Raw genomic sequence first — 21,311 nt, forward strand, 5'->3', positions numbered from 1 at the left:
TGGGTTTTTTTCACTGCAGTCTCTGAAGTACATACATGGATAGTTTTTTCAGAAACAGTGCTGTAGCAAGCTCCCAGGCTTTTTTTCCAGGCCAAATGCTCTTTGAGCTATTTTAAGATTATTAGATTACCAAAGTGAGAAATTTCCTGACTTGGTGAGAGTGTAGTCTCACAATGCGCTCTTAACAAATAGGATCACCAAATTAAACACACCGCTCAGCTTAGAGAAGGTTGCTGGAGCACTTCAGCCTGATGGAATTTGTCACTGTAGAAAAAGGCTTCCATGACTAATGATTTAAGGCCTTTATGGTACTCCTAAAAAGTCGATGTCCTATACATTACACCAGCTGTGGCTTCTTTGGAGTATATGGTCCTGGCATTGTACAATAGTTTTGTCTTAGCCTGTTCAAAATTTCGTATTCGCAAGGTGAATTTTACATCAACGGGTTAACTGATCCCAGTGGATAACCAGGATAGGACTGTGATGCCAAAGCCCTTTCCCAGTGCATTTAAATTTAACAGCCTTTAGTTTTCCTGGTGACTAAGAAAATAACCCTCCCTCATATAATTACTTCCTGTAATTTACTGTAATCACTCAGTCAATCTTTCCTCTCCCCTCTTCCCTTTAACGAATATTCATAATAAGAGCTGCCTGTTAATTAGGTGCCCTCTTAAACTGTCACAGGCCATGGCATTTGGATATGCTTTTGTAAAAGTGCCAAGTGTCGCAAGAGCAACGGTTTCAAACTATTTGTGGGCATCATCCCACAGGGACAGGTGCAAGTCAGCTCCCAGTAGGCAGCTCGGTAAATTTACTTTATTTATTCTCCTCAATCTAGGAAATAACTCAGGGCCATGAGTTAAGCGACCATTCCAAATTTTAAGTCAAAGCATTTATCAACTGTCTGCCAACTTCGTCTTCTAAGGGCTTGTAAGCTCTGCTTGAATACTGCCTGGAGCATCCACATATTGGCAAAGAATCAACATGAAAAATCAGTGTGTCTACTTTAGACAGTGTTTCAGTAAAACATTTTTCGATCTATAAACAGCGTAGATGTAAAAGTTGTGAAGAAAACTATGTGCATATATTCTCTGCTAGAAGGACAGTCTCTAAAACATGAAGCAATTTGTGAAAGGAATTAGCAGACATATCAATAGAGACTGCTTTGGAGATACGGTAACAGTGTTCTCTTCGAAGTAGCCCAGTTGAGACAGCCTTTTATTTCTATTGGCTTTTAAACATGATTGGTTTTGTTTCATTGTATGATTCTTCTATAATTATATTTGCATTAAGTCTGTAATATTTAAAACAATAACACAGTCTGGTGTATCAAGATAATAGGCATTTTTAAACAAGGCAGCTAGTCATATAAATCATATAAGCAGACATGCAGAGCAGCATTCCAGTGGGAAATCAACCTTAGTATCGAGGCTGGATAAGAGTTAATTAAAGTATGATTTCTTTTAATTTCATATTTTTAAGGCTAGACAATTTTTCAGAGGTGAAAAAGAAGTTAAATGGAAATTCTGCTTCAGTATATGGATTTGGCATGTGCCAAAATTAACACTGTTGCTGATGGAAAGTTTTCCTGAAAATTCAAGAAACCAGCATGTGAACATTGTATAACATTGCTTAGTGCTTTCCGTGCAGAAGACTGGACCTGTATAATCATTTTATTATGGCACCTAACTGGATACTGCAGCTGCTGCTGTCCTTGCTGCATAGATACATGCTTCAGCAAGGCAAAAGAAAAGCATGCAGACATCCATCTTCTGCCATCATCATTGCTCCTCTGCAGGGCTGACTGTAAAATGCATTCCTATTATTTCTAACTACTTTCAGCCTTGGAGCCAAATCTCACTCAAAGTCAGGTCCATATATGTCATTTACAAGCACTGTATTAAAGTCACAGGTATATGAGTTTTGGTGCATGAGAGAAGGAGGAAACCCTAACCCCTTATATTGTTTTCCCTCTCAATTCTTTAGAAAGTTTCTCTCCATCACCTCTATCTAACAAATTGAAGCCCTCACAAACCGAAAGCAAACTTAGGCCTAACTGTTGTAATGAGATCCGTTAGGGTGGGCACCATTTCTGTCCCAAGCCCTATAGAGCAGCGTCCTCCTGCACAGATCTGGTTGCAGGCCAGTAATTGAGTTGTTCTTTGACTGTCTTTGCCCTCCCTTTGCTAATTTCTAACTGTTTCTCCCACACTTCCTTCCGAGATACCAGAGCATCTCAGGTATATTCTTTGACTTTCCACCTCCACTGCTCCTAAGTTTCAGACTACATTTCCAATCAGATTAATTTCATTGAAAAGACCCTATGCTGTCAAAGAAAAATCCCCAAACTTGATTTATTCTGGAGTTTTAATGTTTTGTTTTATTATGGTGTAAATTGAAGGAACTACGTGGTGTTTTTTTTTCTTACACAATGCACTGATTTTATTTTAATACTACTGTAGGAGGATAATGCAAGATTGATCTGGCTTACCGTTCTTACTTGAGTTGACAAGTTCGTCCACCCGGTGCAAAAAGCAGTGCATCTATGCACAAGAAAAAATTTTAATATTGTCACAATAAAATAAAAAAACTGATTGAGTTTAGGAGGAAAGCAAGGAATGGTCTTTCAGCAGACCAGAGAGCACTTTGTACTTGGCAAAACTGAAGTTAGCAAATGCTGCCTTTGTGTCTCCCTATGCTGCACCTGTTGGGGAGATAAATAAAGGACTGCTCAGTTCTTTCCCCTCATACCTCCTAAATATATCACTTTAAGAGAGCTTTAAAGAAAACCTATCATGCTACAGCACCCTTCTGTTCCATGAAAAACTGGATGAATTTGTTCATATTAGTTTCAGCGATCTACCAAACAAGATGGGAAGGTCTGCGGTCGCATAGCAAAAACATAACAGAGAGATACGGGAAGACTTCAGTTATCAAAACATTAGTAGCTGCCACACACATTCATGATCCTTAGAAAAATGTTGTACAATATATTTCATGTTTCATGAGGGGACAGCCACAGGGTTCCTTGAAGTGGAAGAGCAAATCAAGTTTCAAAATAGATTACCAGGGAAATTTCCGTTGGGGTAGAGCCAAATACTAGACTCGTCACATGGGGAAAATGCAGAGATTTCACGAAGCTAGAGGTCCTAATTTAATAATTGCCCTAGAGTGAGGGAAAATGGTTGTTATCATCAAGACACTAATGTGGCTTTGCACTGAATGTAAAAATCTGTAAAATAAAGAAGAAGGAAAATGGATAGAATCATTAACTTCAGTTGTAATTAGAGTTTTTTCAGTCCCACTGCAAACAGCTTTGTCTCTCGAGTCTGAGGTACTGTGTGGCTGAGAAACAGCTGCTTCTCCTCCCACCCAGCCCTCTCTGCTCTCAGTCACAACTGAAGTGCTGCTCCTGCAGACTTGAAAAAAACGTTTTGCTTTTTCGCTGCTGTTAGGGAACCATTTTTCCATCATTCATTAGGGGAGTCTGATGCACTTAGTGACCACCAGGAGACTTTATTCTTTTGGTTTGAAGAATTGTTGGTGTTTGAAGAGTTAGGGAAGAGAGAACTGATCTGACATAGAATCATAGAATCATAGAATCATAGAATCATAGAATCATAGAATCATAGAATAGTTTGGCTTGGAAGGGACCTTCAAAAGTCGTGTATTCCAATCTCCCTACAATGACCAGGGACAGCTTCCACTAGATCAGGTTGCTCAGAGCCCCATCCAGCCTGACCTGGAATGTTTCCGGAGATGGAACAACTACCACCTCTCCAGGCAACCTGGTCCAGTGTTTCACCACCCTCATGGTAAAAAATTTCTTCCTTATATGTAGTCTAAATTCACCCTCTTTTAGTTTAAAACCATTACCCCTTGTCTGATCACAACAAGTCATACTAAAAAGTTTGTCCCCATCTTTCTTATAAGCCACCTTTAAGTACTGAAAGGCCTCAATAAGGTGTCCCTGGAGCCTTCTCTTCATAACATGAATGTCCAGGTTAGTTCACTGACAATTTTGATAGGTTTGCAACTGTATACAGATCCTAATGAACTTACACTGCCACAGAAGACCTCTGAGTTAGGAACCCGATACCCAAATGGAAGTGTGTGCAAGTGAACTAGGTGTTCCCACTCTCACTGGAGTCATGGAGAGCAGGTCATTACAGTCAGTGGAGCCCAGATTGCTGCTCAGCTGACCAGCCAGCAGTTGCCTAAACATAGGTGTCTACTGCCATATGAGACGCTCTGGGATACACAGAATACCCATTTTGAGCTGGCAGATATGATTCAGTACCTATGGGAGATCTACAATACTCTGGAGTAGCAGCTAGAAACCAGAAGGGTTTGCTACAGCATCTGAATGTCATTGACCACCTATGTTTAAGAAAATGAATTGAACCATATGCAGCTATTTTATTGGGAATAAAAATCTAATTTCATTGATTATAACGGTAGCTTGGACTCCTAGATCGTAGCTTAGACTCGTAGCTCACACCATAGACACATTAATGTGTCTCCCTTTTTTCTGAGTGCCTTAACAACAAAGCTGCAGAATTATACTATGCAATTTGTTCAATTAGTGTTTAAGGATTCTTTGCAATGGGTAGTTTAATAAGCAGACAAGGAGAGAGTTCCACTCCAGCATTATTTGTATGTGATACTCAGGTGCTCTCGTTGAATAAATGAGGGAGTATATCAGGCCCAGATGCTCTTGAGCAGAGTTCACCCTTCTGTAAAGTGCTGGGTGCACTGATAAAAATAAAAATAAAAAAAAAAAAAGGTGCTATTGCCATTTTTTTTTGTTTGGGAGATCCGTCTGGTTTTACTTGATTTACTTTTTATAAGAAGGAGTCAATATATTTTATTTCATGGTTAATCTGAGTGTTTAAATCAACTCAAAATTAAATTTTTTTGCATCAGTGGGAGGAAACAGAAAGTTGCATTCCTGTTCAAATAAATACTAATTCCTCTTCTTCCGTTCTACCCTAGCTTACTCTCACTTCCTCCAATAGCTTTATGCTGTAAGATTAATGACTGATTACATCAAGGACATTTGTAGCTATGAGTAACGGTTGCATGAGTAACATTATTTATGTTAAATAATAGAACATTTCTGAATATTCTGCAATGTGTTTAACAAAACACATGTAGATTTAGGAATCTCCATTAATTCCTTTTTCTGGACTTAACTCTCCCTAATTCTTCAGGTGGGGTTTTATCTCCTAGAGCTCACTGAACTAGCAAGTGGTTCAGTCAAGATGAAGGTGCTTGCAGAAGACAGTGAATTAGAGTCAAAATCCCATTCTGTGTCCAACAGGATTTTATGTCCTTAGAAGCCATTCTAGCAAGCATGTTTTGGTAAAAGTTCTAGTCTTCACTGCTTCCTGAGATGCCGTAGGGACAGAAGGAAAGGTACTGTGGATTCAAGAAGTATGAAGATAGGTTTGTGCTCAGAGACCTTTCAGAACCCTAAAAAATGCGGCATTCACAAAACAGAGTGGTGTCTCTCTGGGTTCCTTCCCCCAATATCTATGTCTGTATTGCATCTCCACAGATCAGTGGGACCTAGACCAAGTGATGCAGGATGTCTTACAACCACATGGCTTAGAACTGTCTCTTCTGAAGAAGTCCAGTCACATCCACAATCCTTTACTGCTTGACCAAGTGTCTTTATGTGTATTTTCAGTTCAAAGTGCCAAAATAAGATGTAGCCTCTGCTGTGGTTATCCATGGTGGTGTTAGACGTCATAATACTGAGAAGTTGCATGCGCTGCTCTCTGGTAGTGCTAGATGGGGGTTAACTTAGGACATTAGACCTCCTGGAGTAGTGTCAGAGGGTTGTTGAGCAGAAAGTCAAATATGGCACAGTCTCAGAAAAGTTCCAAAATTCTAAAAAATTCACCGTCCTAAAAATTGCTTCATGCTCTGCCTTGAAGTAAAGTTGTTTGTTTCAGGAAAGGCCCTCACAGATGTGACAACTTGCAAGTCGATCAGTGCGTGTGACATCCATGCAGTGCAGACAGTTGCAATTGCAGGACGTGGGAGCATGGCTGGGTGACTCATTCCACAGTTTAGAGCCCCTCCATGTCCCTTCTCCGTGTTCCCAAAAGTGTACAGACACTACAGCAAGAAATGAGTCCTGCTGTATCTTGCAGCAATGGAACATGTTCAAAAGGGTTATTGCTCTCCCTTCCCTGGAGATTAGGAAGTATTTCTTACATAATTTGCTACCCTTTGGCCCTATTACTAATTGAAAATAGCATGTGATCCACTTCTTAGGGCAGTTGTCCTTGTATGTGATGGCTCCAGCAAGTTATTTTGATCAGGTGATGACTACAAAAAGCTCCTTTCTAATTTAATTCTCCATAGGATCAAATGGTGGTTTTAGTGAGCATCTGAAAGCATTCTTTGGTTGTACCATGATGCTTCCTGAGAGGGATCTGTATTAAAATACACACTCATCACGACTTTGCAGGATCAGAATAGCTTCCTAATTTTGGTCATAAATGCTAAGAGTAGGTTGCAGTCATACACAGACACAGATGAAGATTCTGGTTTTATACAGATTTCTGTTTATAAATCTTAGCTCTGTGTGCATAGACATAAACTGCAGAGATATTTGTCCCACTTCTGGGCTATTGAACTGACTGGATGGAACACATTAAGTCTGGGCTGAGCAAAAGCAACTCACAAACCAGCTCAGTGGCTTTTTTCTTGAATGGGAGCTGTGCTTTGCTCAGACCGCATGCAAACCCAGTCTGAAAGCCTATTCCCTGGTTTCGTTGATGGGATAGGTCTTACTCCTTGATATTCAGGTACTACGGTGCGCTAGCAGACTAGAAAGAGCAGTAAGACATAGTTGTTGAACAGCTGAATTCCAACCTTTCCGTATTTTTGTGTTCATTTTCATAACTTTCTGCCACGAGATTTTTTGTGTGCAAGAGAAATGCTCAAATTATGGCCCCTAGCACCAGTTGCAACTGGTCTAGAAGGCAGAAAAACCTCCTTTTATCAGTCAGAGTTGATTGTACTAGTGTAGTGGGGCCTTTCACTGTTTTCTGACTTGAAATGAAACATTTCAAACCATTTGCACACCTGAATGTACACAGCATTGCATTTCTGTCCTTTTTCAACAGCTTTATTAGTTTTCAGTACCACTAAAGCTTTGTTCCTAGCAAAAATGACAGAAAGCACTTACCCCTGGTGTTGTGGAGAGTATTGGTGGGTGAGATATCTAGGAACAGTCACAAGAGAAATGCCATGCAGAATGAGTAATCCATTGACTAATAGCTTCTGAGACTCGTGCTGTGATATTCACGTAGACAGAGATATACATACACACTGTAGCACATTTGGTATCTTCTGTTTTTATAAGAACATAGTATCTAGGCCAAAAACCTTATTTTAGACCCAAAGAGGAGCATAATACCAATGGAGGCTGTGGCTGCCACTCCTCCACAGATGCAGACTTCAGTGAAGGCACAGAGGGTCAGATGCCTGATGACATTTTTTCCATGGCATTCCCTCCAGCCTCACTAATCTTTCATCTAAGCTTTCCTTAGCCCTATTTTTAAAGGGGAAATCTGACCTCTGTCCTCTGCCCCTTTTTCTTTGCCCTTGTTTTGCATTTCCATGTTTTGCAATGAAGGTTTCTCTCTTAGCCAACAGCTTTTTTAGCTGGAGAGAAAGTATATTCAGTGAGCTGTGACTGCTATTCATGATAGCATCTCAAACGCATTTCACTGTCATGCTTTGTAAGAGCTTTCTTTTATCCATATCACTTACTGATTTACTGATGAAAACCTTCGCAGTTTGTCTGCAAACATCCTGCTGTGGTGTGTTCCCTAAAGGCACAGTTAAGTAATTTTTTTTAAAGTGAAGTTTTATAATTCTCACAGTTGTCTTCGTTGCTGCAGAATAAGACTGAGAGGTAGAAAATGTCACAGTATGAACACAGAGGGATCTATGTAATTTCGTATGCCTAACACTCACAAAGGGACATGCGTGACTTTCATGTACATAAATGTTGCTGCACGATCAAAGATTTGCCTAGTGCCATAGGTCTCTGGGACCTCACATCTCCTAAATTTTTACCTACAGAAAAAATCCTTTCCCTCCACATGTGAAAAATACTTGTAAAGGTTTTGCAATACAATGTGGAATTCCAGGCATCTGAGCAACAATAAGTATTTATTATGCAAACAAGCTGACAAAAAAAGAAATCTTCCAAAGTCAGTACATAGAATTCCCACTAAAGAAGTAAGCTGCCGAGTTTTAGGGCAATTTCTGTTTCTTTTAGTGTTTGATATCAGCAGTACTGCAACTCTGATACAAAGCTTTCTGGCAGTGCCATTTAGGTTTGGCGTTTTTTTAATTCTCCAGACTTAGTTATACATCATCTTTGGTTGGCATGTACTGGAACATCAGCAGTCATAAAAACTAGCAGCCCCTGAATTTCATAGCCCATAAAGATGAGTTACCATTATTAAACTAAGAAAGTGGATACTACTACCCTTTTTTTTTTTCATAGGTGAGTTATTTTCCACAAGCCTGATGACTGAAAATTAGCATTGGGTAAAAAATTCAGGTTGACATAAGTAATGGATTATTAGTGATTAGCTTGAAACCATCTCTAATCACCTACATGCCTGACAGCCCTGTGTCAGGGTTCCTCATTGCAATCCCATTCTGTAAGACATTGTCTCTCCAAAGGAAGCCTAGTACTGAAGTGCAGATGACAAGAGAGTGCTCTTATCTGAAGGAAGCCTTAGAAGACTCTTCCTTCTTGCAAAGATCACAGAGTATCAAATTATCTGTCACCCACTGTCAAATAGACATGAAGCAAATGCTTTTCTTATTTGGTATTTGGACACAGTCATGTCAGTGTTTAGTCACAGTTGTAGTACATATTACTTTGACAAAGAGCTGATAACAAGCTGATAAATTCAGTCCTGGGGAAATCCCAATATGGGTATGTTTGGTTTTGTGCTGACCCTCAAAGAAAAATTGACATTTCAAAAACTATGGAATGGGAATACCAGCAGGTTTTCATTTTAAATCGTTGAAATATTTTAGTCTGAAATTTGGTGAAAATGAAACCTACCAGCACATCTCAAATGCTTCCTGGTAATTTGCTGAAAAAAGTTAGATAGATTGCACGATTAACATCCCCACAGCTTTATGTTGATGCCCTCATTTGCCCCTAAAAGTCCAGCTATCTAAGTGGCATGATTTCCCACTATCTGCACATGCTCACATGGCTCTCAGGACTAACCTGAATGCACTGAACTGGAGATGTTGTCATTTGTGGAACTCACTCCAGTTACGCAGAGCATCAGGTCCATCATGCGATTCCCGTAAAATAACACTGCAACTGATTTCCTTGGTTCAGAGCGAAATATTTCAGGATAGAACAGCAAAACATCTGTGTTGTGATTTGGATTGACCAGGACTGAAGACATTTTTCTAAATTAGGAAGATGCTTCCTGAGCTGGCTTGGAAATTATCTGGGCAATCTAAAAGGGAGTTCTTCACTGATTAAGTACTCCTGTCCTGAAATAACTGCCCTTTCAACTTTATTGCTGACTTTTATCCTATAATTAGAAGTGCAACTGTCATTAAATTGTTAAATTTGAGGAATAAATTACTGTTATTCCTGAGCAGCAGTTCTTTGTTTTATGAAGTTTTTGATCAAATAAGCTGGTCCACTTTATTATATTTTGCAGCTTTCAGAAAGGAAGTTAGCATTACTCAGTGTACGGCTGTCTCTGGCATCATATTGTGGTGTCTTTTGCTTTCATTTTCCCCTAGGCAATCTCTTGAACTAAATTAAAATATTTGTTTCCAGAGAAAAATGATTAACAAACTATTGCAAGGAAGGATAGGAAATGGAGAATAAAGTCTGTCTATTACCATAATTTTTTACATGGGATCAAACTTTTCCAAGGAGCGAATGAAATGTTTTCAGTAGATATATAACAAAGATGAATTAGGTTCGGGTTATTTAAAATAAGAATTTCACTTGGCTGGACTGGGAGTCATTTTGAAAGCATGATTTCTCATTAGCACCTGCAGCCAAAAATCATATTATTTTACAGGCAATTTAACACTTTAAAACCGTGTTGCAACACTTCATGTATGAACTATGCTTTCATCATACATTTTGTGTTTATGCTGAAATGACCAGCTTCTGAAGATTGGAAGTGACAAAACCTGGCTCGCCATGGCTGTGTGTCTTTTGTCCCTGCAAATACTAAAATACAGATTGCTGAATTTTGACCTCTGAGCCAGATCACTAATTTTTAATGGGAAGACAAGAACCGGACCTGCTCTGAATCCCCCCTGCTCACTGGAAATCACTGCCATCCCCGAGGCTGGGGACCCAGATGGCAAACAGGAGGCACTGGCAATGCTGTCACCAGCCAGCAGCATCCCTTAAGGGTCACTGGCAAACACGGGACAGACCACCAGGTTCGGGTTGGCAGTGTCAATCTGTCCACAGACCTTAACGGCACCTTCTTAGCACATACTACAAAAAAGGCAGAGTGAATACTCACAGCTCAACTATAGTATAGCGAGAGTGTTTCTGTGGGGCTTCCACAACACCTTCAGCCCTTTTTTAATATGGCAGGAGGCAAAGATCTGTGCTAACTCCTGAGACTAAGCAGAGCTAGGGCTTTCAGGTACAAAAGTGCAGAGGTAAATCTATGAGGCTGATAAGTCCAGATCAGATATTTCAGAACTGTTTTATTGTTGGTTTTACAATGTGAAAATAGGAACACTGCTTCTAGCCTTCAGACACAAGCACCCATCTGCTTGGTAATGTTTACACAGCCAGTTTTCTCCTTCCCCTGTTTAACTGGAGCCAGAAACATGTAGCACATCATGTGAAGCAACTTTAAAGAACGGCTCAGATGACTGAGAACAGGTAGGTGAGGAATATAGAGTTTCAGGGGTAGGGAGTCATTTCAGACTTACACTAAATTGGTGGTATATAAACTGAGACGATGCCATAATACAGAAAAGTTTGAGACGTTCTCTCATTGAGCTGTCATTTGTAAGAAGCAGCTGACTCTGGGTGGAAGTTCCACAGTTTTCACTATGAAGATATTATGGGGAAAATGCCTACTAAGAATTATTTTTGTGACATTTGGGATTGGATACACCTCATTTTATAACAAGTCTTGCAATGATAGTTAAAAATAAAATGCTTTTATTTCCAAACATGGAAATAAAAATTAACAAATCAAGATGTGGAATGAAAGGGAAATCAATACAGCCACAAACAGACTCTGGCCTGGAGAATTTTTCAATGGCTTTGCAGGCACAGCTGTGCTGACAAAGCCTTCTCATAAAGGTAAACCGAATTACCTTATCAGCACAAGTCACTTTGGTAAACCCTGTAACATATTTCAGCAAAATTCTTTTGCCATACAGGCAGCGTAACCAGCAAAACTTCGCCCACTGGATTTTGCAGGATAGATAGCATCACAAAATTTCAGTTTTGGAGGTTAAAAAAACTTGTGGTTTTTTTTTAAATTATGGAATAAGTGAGAAAGCTGAAATTATAAAAAAGCTCAATGGAAAAATATTTAGTCAAAAAATTCCAACTGTGGCCCTCAAATTGTAGACTACTGCTAGCCCGTGATCTGTGAGACACAAGCAAGAATACTCCTTTTTCTCTTAGATGCACAAGTGCTCAGGAGCCAACTTTGATGGATTAATTTGTTTGATATAAAGTAAGAGAAGAAAGATACAATGGAAACACAAATAGAGTTTTATTGCTCCGTGTTGGTACTTTTTGGACTGAGTAGGTTAAAAATGAGTTTGAGAATGCATGGGAAAGTGATAACTAGACAAAAGCCACCAACTACAGCTTTATTGATCTATTTTAAATACTGTCAACGCCTGGCAGCCTTCTAGTTTCCAGTTACAGTACATACACAACTTCAAGACTGCCAAGAAAGTCTTGCACCATCTGATGACGGTGCTGACTGCTGATGGCAGCCTCCTACCTACCAGATATTAAATGGGGGGTGGTGGGGTGGTGCTGGTGTGTTAATGCATGGACATAGTCCTTTACCTCGCTACTTGCACATATGTAGGACAACATAGCTATATAAACATATGTTTTATTAAAGGCATTACTTTTGTTCAAGGTTATGGTTGCAGTGTTCTTTAGACATCAATTCCTATATGAAAGCAAAGTTCTCATAAGAAATGAGAAAGGTGTGGAAGCTTGCATATGATCAGATTTGATTTAATAGCATCATTTTAGAAAAATGGGACCTGCAACGAAAACACACCAAACGAGCAATAGTTTCTTTGTGCGTTTCCATATTTATGGATGGCAAGGAAGACAGAATCTGGAGTCAACAATTACACTGCAGCTCCTCAAATGGATCTATAAACTATTTCTTTGGTGTCTAATCCATTCCACAGAATTTACAGTTACTAGGCTTTTGTTCCAACTGTTCATTCAGTTTTTCAGTCCTTAAGTCAGGGAACACTCTGCCTTTATCATACAATGGTTTGATTGGATCCCATGGCCCTTAAAATCCTTGATTATTGCAAGTATTTAGATTATTCCTGAAACAGGAGTATTGTAGGTGAGATTATATGCTGGGACTAATTATCATACTTGGTTTTGTTTTTTTCCTACAAGCTGAAATTCATTAGGCACAGTTTTGAATTTTAACCATATGCAAAACTAAATTTCTAAGCAAACTCTTTGTTAAGCTTATTTCTTCTCCAGTCCCTGCCTAAAGGTGAATTGCTGGATTGCGATACTTTTAATTGTTGGAATATAGAAATAATTTCAGCTTCAGTGAACAGGCTGATTTTTTCACTTTGTTGCAAGAAGAGACAGTATTTAACCTAAGGTTGCTGTTTTCATGCCTAATCAGAAACAGTCACAGTGAGCCAAAACAGGCAGTCTCATCTGTCTACACCATCACCATAAGTGGAAACAGAAACTAGAAATAAATTAATATATTTATCAGTCTGGCTCCATCACAGTGATGGCCCCCATCGTAGCCATCTAGGCAGCCACCAGAGCACCACTGCTTATTCACTTCAGTCCTTTAGAACGACATTTACTCTCAGGACCTAGGACTGAAGCCTATTTAGAATCGTTTCTGTAGCTTTATTTTAAAAGTAACATGTAGAATGTCCAGGAATATTCATTAAAAAGGTAATGATTTCAACTGTTATTATAGTTTTTGGCTTCTACTCAGATTGGGAACTGTCTGCGGAAGCTGCACACAAATCAGATTATTTCTCAGTGGAGAACTGAGACTCACGAGGCATTGGGCAGACCCCATCTGCATGACTGTGCTCGGGTTTTGCAGAATGCTACGTATTCCACTCTTTATTGATAAGAATAGTATTTACTTCAATTTAAGTCCAACTGAATGCATTAAGAGAGCATAGTTCTATTGATTACAAATGACTTTGAATCAAGCCCTCTGTTTCCCAGCTCATTTAATCCGAGGTCTGCTAACAGTGTTGTTTCCCAATGAAATGCTCATCATGCTCTGGTAATCTCTATAGTTTGTTGAGCACATTCCTGTCTCCCAAAAGATGAGGCTACATCTTTTAATCACATCACTTGTGCCACTGTGACTCTCTGTACTAGCCTGGGTGAAGTGATCCATAAAAAATGGTCAAACATTTTGAGCCATTTCTCTTCTTCAGAGCACTTTTTTTTCAGGGAATGTAAGTAACACTGAAAGAACAAAGCTTTACTGCTTTTCTCTGCTGATGATCTGGACATAAGGTCTGTCAAGCAACTGTTCCACTTGCTTGGTCCTTCCCTGCCCATCTGTTTCAGCGGAGCATCCACCCCAGGAGAAAGCCACGTGCCACAACAGCGATTTTTTTGTCTTATAGGGGCTGCACACAGGAGACAATCCCTACACACGACAACTGCACAAGGGCTGATGTGAGCCATGTTCTCTCCCTAAACTAGCATTTTGTCTATTCTTGTCTGACTAGCAGAGTCAGCACTTTCGGAATGCCTACGTAATAGTTATATTTGTCTGATCCCTTGAGGCTATGTCCACAAGCTTAATCCACCTACTTAAATTTGACACAAGGTGACGGGTCTTTGTGACAAAAAGTATTAAGTAACCATCCTCGTGCTCTTTGACATATGAAAGTCACTTTAATATGCTGCTGTTACACAGACAGATCTCGTACCTGTATCCATGATGATGCAGCTATAGTCCTGGTTTCCCTTTCAGGCAAATGGGAGCAAGCCCTCTGGTCAGACTGGGTGAGATCCTGAATCCCTTGGCTGTTCAGACCAGAGTCTTTGCTGGGTTGTAACCAATCTATATGTAACTGCAGGCAGAAATTAGTGCAGGAGACTCTCCTCCTCCCTCTTGTGAATGTTCCAGCCCGGTGATGGTGAAATGTTATCTTTAGATTTCATGCAAGCCCTGACTTTATGCTCAAGGTCATTTCCTTCACCTAAGGGAAAAAAAAACCCACTATCCATTTTCCAAAATTCTTGAGAGTTCCTAACCCTACCCAAAACAAGCCTGGTCATGAGTACAGAGTTGCAAGGTAAGAAGGATTGTCCAGCCAGACCTCTTTCCTGCTATGCTTGCTGATAACTTGTAGCTCTCAAATGGTCTGAACTGCAAGTCTCCAGAGTATTTTGCTCCCAGCACAGTAGTAGAGCAGGACCTGGATCCTGTTTTAGAACTGTCAGCATGCCTCGTTATGTTTACACTCCAATGTGAAAAGTAATATATATGATGTCAGGGGGTTTCTATGCTTGTTGCTGTCACAGAAGCCAGAAAGTGGGAATTTAGAGCCCTTGAAAACTGGCCACCACACATAAACACCCTTCCAGTTCCCTGCCAAAGCTTCATGTGGTTGTTGCAGGTTGGATGTCAGTGCAGTCAGACCTAAAATGGAATTGAAACTTTAAATAACGATAGTCTCAATTTAACACGGTTCTTAAGGATTTCTGTAACTGTAGCACATGGGTAATCTCATGGAACTTTTTAAGCTTAGTTATGTATATGCATAGAGAGAGATTTTAAGTCTTATTTTATCTGAAAAACAGAACATAGTAAATGTGGAACAGTGATGGAAAATTGTTGGTAATGGGTCAAGTTGCATCTCCTGCTGATTTTCAAGAGTGTATATGTGCATGTAAAATTATAAATCACAAATAAAAATGTCTTGGCTCTAAGTGCTCATATCCTGTATCAAACTGGATCCTGAATGCATCTCATGACATGGCTGAGGCATGAAAGCATTTCTGGAGATGTTATCTAAGTGACAGTTGCGCTTTCACTTTATTTGCTAACTACACTTAATATACTATCCTTTCTGAGTAGCCATATAGAAAGGACTGCTGAGTTAATTCATTTTCTTGCTGTAGAATTATATATAGCCAACTTCTTTACAAGTTTCATGACCAATGAATAACACAAGGTCTGTGTTGAGCACAACACAACCCATTGAAATGCAACTTTCTTGGCTTCTTAAATAAAGAATGGCAAAGAACCTTTTGTCTTAGAAACTGTGGGGCAGAAGTTAACTTTAGTTGCTTAGTAGAAAGCCCGGTTGACATTATGGAATGAATCCAGTGATGACTGGACCTTCAAGAGCCCCTTTCCCCAGTAGCTCAAGAGGCATCATTACAACCCAGTGAAGAACACTTCCTCTCCCATGGGGCTGAGGAGTGCATGCTGAAGGCAATGCTTTTTTCACCACCAGGCCCCCTGACAATGCCTTGACAGAGCACCATATTAGGCAATGGGGCTGTCGGGAATGGCATCTAGGGACTCCAGTGAGCATGCCGCCCAGGGAAGGAGAACAACCGTAAACTGCTAGTTGAGTGCACAGAGACCTTTCCTGGCTGACAAGCCTGTTGCAGAGGTCAGCCAGAGAGGGCTATCATTCTTTGGGGAGGTGGAAACTGCTCAGTGCTATTAATGGGTTTTTTCCTGGCTGTCCTCAGGAATGGAACTGTAAGCCAAGCATGACCATGAAAGGGGTCGCACATAGCCAAAAGATTATGTTGAAGCATCTCCCATGTCTCTGCCACCCCCAGTGCCTGGTACTCTCCCCCTTCCTTTTTTCCTCCCATACCATACTTCAAGTCTCTCCCCCGAGCTCAGTTCTTGCCTCAGTATTCCTAGCAATAGCCCAAAAAGCCTCGACTTACAGTTTAGGAAAGAAACCACTGACTTCTTGGTCTGGCTTCAATCATCATCCCATCACAGAATTACAGAATAGCTGAAGTTGGAAAGGACCTCTGGAGATTGTCTAATCCTACCTCCCTGCTAGGAACAGGGCCAAATAGAGTAGGTTGGCCACGACATTGTTCAGGTTTTGAGTATCTGCTTGTATGTCTGCATGTATGACATGAAGTTTAGACTATAATAACAGAGTTTCAGGTCTGATCTGTGCTGTAGATTTTGGCTAACATCTGTGCCTACTGCTAGGTAAGACAGGACTGGAAAGATAAGTGATTTCTGCCCAATGCTAATGTGTGATGAAGCCATGAAATACTTTTCAAAATAAACAAAAAAACTTCAGGCAAGTCCCTCAAAAGACTCATAACCCTTTCATCTGAGCCTGGAAACTGCTTAGTTTGGTGAGCTTTTGTTTATAAATTTGTGGCTCTTGCTAGTGAGCCAAGGAGAATTTTCTACTTCAGTGTTCATAAGAGTACTCCCTGTTTCTAGCTATTAAATGTCAAAAAGACAAGTATACAGTCAATAATTTTCTATTACTCTTTCATGCAAGAAAAAGTCTTCCATGCCATAGATATGTTATTTTATTCTTAGTGGATGCAGTGAGAAATGTCATGGTAGCAAAGAGGACGTGTTCCAAGATGTACATTTTGTGGTGGAATTTTCATATTTTCATAAGAAAAATTTTCATATTTTTGTAGGCCATAAAGTAAAACTTAGTATGCTAGTAATTGGACCAGAAAAAAAAAAATTGCCATGAACCTAAGTAAAGCTATTTTTTTGTTATCAGACTCTGTGTCTGCTGGCCTTTAATATACATTCTCCCTTTTATTCCCTACTATGGGTGCTCTTACCAAAACGTACAGCACTGAGCATTTTCCCGGTAGCAAGGGATTCTCTTTGGACCCTCTACAAGGATTTGCTGTAGTAGATGCAAATGTGGCTGGAAGTTCCTAAATCGTATCAAATTCACACACTCAGCTTAAAATTATATTTGTACCAAAAGTATTCCTTCCTTTTAAGCATAAAATAGATTTATTAAGAATGAGAAGTATGTTTTAGTTATATTTAGACCTGAGTGCAAAGGAATAGCCTTACCAGCATTTCTGTGTCACAGAAATTGAAACTTTATTTCCTGAATATGACCTGAAGTGGGGTCCCAAAGGTTAATACCCATAACATGACAAAGGTTAGTAAGAGCCACCTACTATTACAGTTAAGGATTTCAAACTTTTAAATCTTTGTTTATTGCAAGTAGTTGAACTATAAGTCAATACAGTATCATCTCCAATAAATATTACTATATTCAACCAGTCTAGAGTCATAAGGCTTTTACAGGTTGAAAATAAGCTGCCTTTAACATTTTAAAAAGAAATGTTATCTAGTTAGTCTGTTCTCATGTTTTTAGATCAGAGAACATGTCATCCTAAGAGTATAACATTTAAATAGGATAAAAAGCCTGGTTTCTGTATCACAAATCTGAAAGTGCAATGATTTAAGTTAAAAATCATGACTGAAAGAAAGAAAACTGAAACATACTGTAGGTCCTACGCAGAGCAGCTAAGCTGGTTTTTTTTTACTTTATGCTTGTACTGAACACTGAACTCTAGATCTAATGGGGTGGTGAAAATGAGATGAAGATCTCTGGGTTCTCTGTGCGTGATCCTCCTCAGTTAATGGATCCATTACACTTCATGACTAAAGTCATATCAGATATTATTCCAGTTGATGGAAATTTTGCTTAAACATAGGATATTATCTGACAGAAGCATATCGATGTGGTAAACTATACATTTAAGCATAGGTTCAAGACCAATTGACTTAAACACATCAAATTCAAACTTGACATTTGACTTAGATTCCATGATATTCCAGAATTATCCTAAACTCAAATTGCCAAAAGGTCCTGAAATGTACTGGGGCCCACCTACCTAAACTAATATGACTATGTGCAGGTAGATGACCTGCATGTGTGGGAGAGACCTTATCGCTCTCTACGACTACCTGAAAGGAGGTTGTAGGGAGGTGGCTGTTGTTCTCTTTACCAGGTACCTAAGTGATAGGACAAAAGGAAATGGCCTCAAGTGACACCAGGGAAGGTTTAGACTGGATATTATGAAAAAATTCTATACTGAAAGGGTTGTCAACCATTGGAACAGGCTGCCCAAGGAAGTGGTTGAGTCACCATCCCTAGAGGTATATAAAAGACATGTAGATGTGGTGCTTAGGGACATGGTTTAGTGGCAGACTTGGCAGCGTTAGGTAAACTGTTGTACTCAATGATTTTAAAGGTCTTTTCCAACCTAAATGATTCTATGATTCTATGAGTATTACATCTCTCCAGACTTAATAAGTTCAGTACACTCTCTTCACGGAGCATAAGCCTTAGGCCTCTGACCATGTCACTCTGAAGAAGTCATGCGTTGCATGTGTGAAAGCAAAGAAAATTTGAGAACTACATTAAAATATTAAGTAAATCCAAACTGTCTCCAAATTCAACAAGCATATACCACATGTGTGAAAAATATTTGCTTTTACTTGAAGCTCAATATCTGTCTTCTTTCCTCATTTTTCAGAGACTGAAACTGAAAGTGCACCACCACCTCCAGGTTAGTGTAAAAAATGCTAATTTGCACTGTAACACTAACAACGGTTGTATGAAACTATATATTCCATAGCCCTATGATTTGTGTTCATTGTCCCTTTGAAAGTGAAAGGACAGTAAAAAAAGTAAGAAAGCCTGCCCAAATAAGATATTCTCACGTCGCATTGCCTGAATGTTGATTTTTCAGACTTAACTTTTTCTTGCGAGAAACTTGTTTGCGTAATGATGCAAATGTCCTTCAGAATACAGGAAAATAATGACTGTTTAAATGCTGTGGCTAAATTATGCTGTCTTCTTGGATGCTGAACAGCATCTAATTACCAAAATATTTGCTTTCATTTCTCCTCAAAGGTACATTGTGAGTAAAGTTGACAGAATCAAGCATGGGATTCATTTCACCTATTTTTAGCCACCTGAAGATTAGGTATCGTGCCTAAGTTGTTCAGCAGTGTTCCACCAATAACCAGTGGAGCAGATCCTGGGTCATAACATACTCATCCAATGGGCATTTCCTGGACAACCTATCTAAAATGTCACTGGATGTCTATGTATAGGCAATTGCCCTGAGGATTCAGTTGTCTAGATTGGAGTGGGTGAATAACTTCCAGGAAGTCAAAGATAGGTGAGGTGAAAATCATTTGTGAGGACTAGGGCTTCAGGTAAAGCTGAAGATTTTGTGCAAAGCTCCTACATTTTCTTTAGCGGGAGCTGGAAAGGTAGGGAAGTCTTTGCCTTTGAGGGTTTGATCTGCATGGAGTAACCTGAGTTATATTTTTAGATGCTGATTAATACATAAATACATTATGCATATCTAATTTAACAATTTGGTAAGTTTTATTCTCAGTGTCGCTACGTAAACAGCAACACCAGACAGAATAAATACTCTGCACGTGTTAAACCTGCATTTACTTACGGTCTTGCAAACTGGCATTTTACGAGGCTGATTCAAGACATTTTTGTTTAAATGATGCACTCTTTCATTAAAAAATGACAAAGTCTGGAGATAGTAGTGTCATTTGCCATTTCATGTTTGAATAAGCCGTATGTTATTTTTATGTTATGATAAACTCTTCCATGTTGCTAATATTTGTAAGGAAAGTTACTTGATAATTCATTCTTGGTGGTTGTATTTTATTCAACCATAAAATCTGTACGGTTGCTATTAATTGATTTCAAAATATTCACACCGAGGTTTTTATCTGATACACTTTGTACTTGAATTCATGTTCTTCATCAATCTTGATTTTTAAGTAGAACTAAAATGAGAAACTACTTTTAGTAGAAAGAAAGGAACATCATCTTGGAAGCATTATATTAAAAATATCTATCAGGATTTTCAAATAAATAACATCTTCTTTGATTCTATTTAAATAGACAGGATTAAATACAAAATGACTCCTTTAACCCCCTCCCTCTCCCTGTACTTCTCCTGTAAAACAAGCAGGGTGCCAGTAGGCCTTTATGGTTAGGCACAGACCAAACTGGGGTATTTCTAAGCTGGAAGTGCCAATCACTTCTAGCTTCATTCTGCCTGACTCCAGATGCTGTCATCTTGGTTTACCAGGTGATATCACACAAACAGGGAAGCTGGTTGTTCAAGAATCTGAATGCTATAACATATAAATAGTTTATTGGACCTAATCAGCATCTTGAACTACACCAATATATTTTTGGAAAGCCATTGTAAGAGCTCCTTCTAGATCTCAATGTCAAGCCACCACGTTGGTATATTTAGCCCTGACAAGGTTTTCAAATGGGATTTAGAGATGTTACCACCTGTCAAGAACAGTGAATTCTCCTAATCCCAGTTCATAGTGGGAAAGGAAAGTGTTACTGCAGCAAAATTACCATTAAAAAGGAACAGGTTTGACCACCTGTCCAAGATGGACAACGTGACAGCTGGAGCTTGGAAATTTACAATATCCAGACAGAAGCATCTGGGAGTCTGTCACACTTCCAGAATATGAGCTTGTCTTCCAAATTTCAAGCTTTATTTTCGTAGTTACCACGGCTACACACATGTGATCAAGAAATCAGTATAATTATTATATCAGCTGGGTCTTGCAGATGTTTCCTTCATGGCACAAAGGTTATCTTAGCTCCATCTTATATTAGTCCATTAATCTTCATCCAAACCCATGTTCTATCAAGCAGTTGATGGGTATGTTTCTCACAAAAAGTCATTGTTCACAGACAATAGAATACTAGGTGTTTACACCTTGAAGACAGCACAATTCATAAGATTTGGCAAGTCTCCAAATGGCATTGTATGCAAATTTAATGCAATAGGAAAACAAATAGAAGAGAAATCCTATCAAATGCTGAAACAGAGAAAATGTAACAATTTTTATTTTGTGGAAAAGACAGTCTAAGTTTTCTCATACATATGAAGTCACTTGCTTGGAGTAGAGGACAAGTTGGCAACACTTCTGATCAAGAAAACTAAAACCAAATAGCCTAGGAAAGATTACGATGACAATGAC

The 21,311-nt window shown here is 39.2% G+C and overlaps 1 protein-coding gene across 2 annotated transcripts in view; it reads left to right on the forward strand.

The window, feature by feature from the left end:
- MYBPC1 (myosin binding protein C1) overlaps positions 1–21,311 on the forward strand; it is a 122,315-nt gene that overhangs the window by 42,343 nt on the left and 58,661 nt on the right. For both annotated transcript variants that reach the window (XM_075428586.1, XM_075428584.1), the window contains one exon: positions 18,800–18,832. In XM_075428586.1, coding sequence (XP_075284701.1) covers positions 18,800–18,832 — 33 coding nt within the window. The remainder of the gene's footprint in view (positions 1–18,799; positions 18,833–21,311) is intronic.

The sequence above is a fragment of the Opisthocomus hoazin genome, chromosome 8 (genome assembly GCF_030867145.1).
Source record: "Opisthocomus hoazin isolate bOpiHoa1 chromosome 8, bOpiHoa1.hap1, whole genome shotgun sequence".
NCBI classification, from domain to species: Eukaryota; Metazoa; Chordata; class Aves; order Opisthocomiformes; family Opisthocomidae; genus Opisthocomus; species Opisthocomus hoazin.